Source organism: Diaphorina citri, unplaced genomic scaffold (genome assembly GCF_000475195.1).
Source record: "Diaphorina citri unplaced genomic scaffold, Diaci psyllid genome assembly version 1.1 scaffold7754, whole genome shotgun sequence".
Classification (NCBI taxonomy): domain Eukaryota; kingdom Metazoa; phylum Arthropoda; class Insecta; order Hemiptera; family Psyllidae; genus Diaphorina; species Diaphorina citri.
In genome coordinates this window covers 272-3,301 of record NW_007385130.1, presented here as the reverse complement: position 1 = coordinate 3,301, position 3,030 = coordinate 272, and the positions used below count along the sequence as shown (strand labels likewise).

At 37.9% G+C, this 3,030-nt stretch overlaps 1 protein-coding gene across 1 annotated transcript; it reads left to right on the top strand.

Moving 5' to 3' along the window:
- Positions 1-1,423: 1,423 nt before the first annotated feature.
- On the top strand, positions 1,424-2,811 carry LOC103522282 (neprilysin-2-like; the record flags this gene model as incomplete). The annotated part of the gene is made up of 2 exons (XM_008487388.1): positions 1,424-1,574; positions 2,563-2,811. Coding segments are annotated over exons 1-2 (400 nt in total), but the record flags the coding sequence as incomplete, so codon positions are not given.
- Positions 2,812-3,030: the final 219 nt, after the last annotated feature.

The following is a 3,030-nucleotide window of genomic DNA, read 5'->3' as shown; positions in this document are numbered from 1 at the left end:
AGCTCTGTATCTCTGTAAGATTCTTTTAAATTTGTATCATTTTGAAGCTCAATCAGCTCCTTCTGGATGTCTTCTGGCCCATCTTCAACGGAAAACCGAAAATTTACAGGAGTAGGAAAAATATATATATATATATAAGTAGATTATTGGACGGCTTCGCGGACCACCTGAAACCTGCCCGCGGACCACCATTTGGGAACCACTGAACTAGAGGAACAATAACGGACAAAGGTCCAAGAGTACATCCCTGAGTGATCCCAATTGTACTTTTCTTTCGGAAATTCCCCTCTTCTAAAGGTCATTTTCCCCTCTTCTGGCGTAATAGCGCCTCTACTAAACCATAGGAAATCCAAGATGGCGCGCCATCGGAATCTGTACCGCTCCAGAAAAGAAAATTAGATATTAGTGCTTTATTTAGACTGTCGAATTAAGACATGTAGTGAATTGTAGTCCCATTATCTCAACAGTTTAATATTGCACCACTTTATTTATTTAAATCATAAAGTACAAAATGGTAGGTAACAAATAATAATAATAATAATAATAATAATAATAATAATAATAATAATAATAATAATAATAATAATAATAATAAAAAGTGAAATACAAATATTTAATATAAAAAGAATATATCTCCATTTTATAAAAGCCCTCAATCTATACATCTTGGAAGATTTTTTTCGCCTCATTTCGTAGGGATTTAAAAATGTCCTATTGATGGGGCATAAAATAAAGGCTGATAGGGTAAGTGTACCATTTATTCGCCCACCTAAAAAAACGTACCATTTATTGGCCCACCTGTATTATACGCCACATAAGTCTGAACTGGACGAACTTTTTCAAGATCCAATTCCATCAAAAGAAAGGGCTTAAAGACTGCTATCGAACCAGTGCTATTCAAAAATTGTAGTCATAAAAACAAAAATTAGAAAAATAAATGTGGGCAGGTGGGCCAATAAATGGTACGTGTTTTAGGTGGGCGAATAAATGGTACACTTGCCCGGGATTTTTTTTTTTCACATTTTCTCACACAAATGAGCTCTAATCTTGAAATTTTTCGCGACGACCTATGAACTCAAAGCGAGAAAGTTTTAGGTAACACTTCAGTCGATCATTTAAGACCGGTTTTAGCGTCACCTATGTTAAGCTACGCCGAGAAAGGCCAATAAATGGATGGGTGACTTAAACATTATATTGGGAATAAAGGGAGAACGGGCTCTAGTCTTGATTTTAAATCATTACATGAAAGTAAAATCAAAAAATCAAATCAAGAATGATAATAAACTGAATATTAAACAAATTGGGTAGGTACATAGGTACTGATCGAATAAACTACGGGCTAAATAATTCCCGGAGGGACGGGCCCAGCTTGTTTTTACTACAGAAAGGATTGAGAGAGAAAAGACTACATGTTGTACAATGGATGTTACAGTTGGATCTGGCGTGGAATTTGCAACAGGTGGAAACGTTGACCTGGCCAGGTTTAGAACAAGCAAGAGCTTTGTCCCAATGCCAGGTGGAATGGCACAGTGCTTATTCCAAAGACTCAGCAGTGAGATTACAAACCTTCAAACGTGAGGAAACAAATGAGAGAGTAAATGAGTTTCTAGGTTTCTATAGTGTGTCCAGATCAATGTGACAGCAAAAAAATAGGCATTGTTGAAAACATCTCTAAAAGGGGAAACTATATTGCACAGTGCTTCCTCCGACAGTGAAACAAAGTCAGGTAAGGCGATATCCACCTTACCTGTTCTGGAATCCAACCTCTGAACTTAAAGCTACCTCTGCATTTTAGAAGAGAGAGTTTATCAAAAATAGACCTTTACCTGAATCGCAACAATGTAAGGATTTCCTGCAATCTGATTGGTTCCTTCATTTTGGGTTGATGACTCATTGCTGTCACATTGATCTGGATGAACTATACGTATCTCTCTGATGAATAAATATTATCAATACGCCCTACACACTATCAATTCTTCAAAGTATTGCTAAAATGTGTGGGAGTAGTCTGTAGAAATTCGTAGATTCGTATCAGCTCAACCCATCTGAGCTCGAAAATGCCGGCGATGTTCAAAAGCTTTTTCGTTTGGTGTTGTCAGAAGGGGCGGTAGGTGTAAAGGTATTTTTGACGCCAAACCACCCACACTAAAACACATTTTTTGGTGTCGTCTTGTCTTTTGTATTTTCCTTAAGTACAATTGAGGAGCTGGGTGCAAATAGGGCAATAAATGAAAATCATCAAACTGAGATATTTAACTTTAAAGTTTTCAATTTTTCATCAAAATCCTTGAAAAGTATGTTTACAAAAAACGCTGTAACTCATCGAAAAAAAAAGATCACTGCTGTTCAAACGCTGGAAGATAGAGCGCACCACGTTCTATTCAAAAAACCGTTTTACGCAAAAAGGGCAAAAAACCCATATTTCCCTTTTTGCACCCAGCTCCTCAATTCCCTTATTTTCCAACCATTTTTCTGTGATCATCAATGCGACTGTATTTTGTCATTTAGGTACATTTTTACAACCCAATTCCTTCAATCGGCCTTTTCTTCTCTCCCTCTCAGGTACCTTCTTCTCCAATGACCGCCCGAACTATATGAACTATGGCGCCATCGGGTTCGTCATCGGACATGAAATCACTCACGGTTTCGACGACCAGGGCCGCCAATTCGACAAGGACGGCAATTTGGTGGACTGGTGGGCCGAAAGCACGAAGGAAAAGTACCTGGTCAAGTCGAAATGTATCATTGAACAGTATGGAAACTACAGTGTCCCCGAGGTCAATTTGACGCTGAATGGAATCAATACTCAAGGTAGGTAACAAATTTGACCAAACCCTTCTCTCTTTTTCGCCAATATCTACGTCGCTCTACGTCAGAGTGCATCGGGGATTTGTCTATTAGTTAGAAAACAAAATTTCCTACAATTTTCAATTGATTTGACATAGCTACTTCGTACCAATCCCAAGATAAATGCTCTTATAGGATAGAATAGAAAGTACCTGGTCAAGTCGAAATATATCATTGAACAGT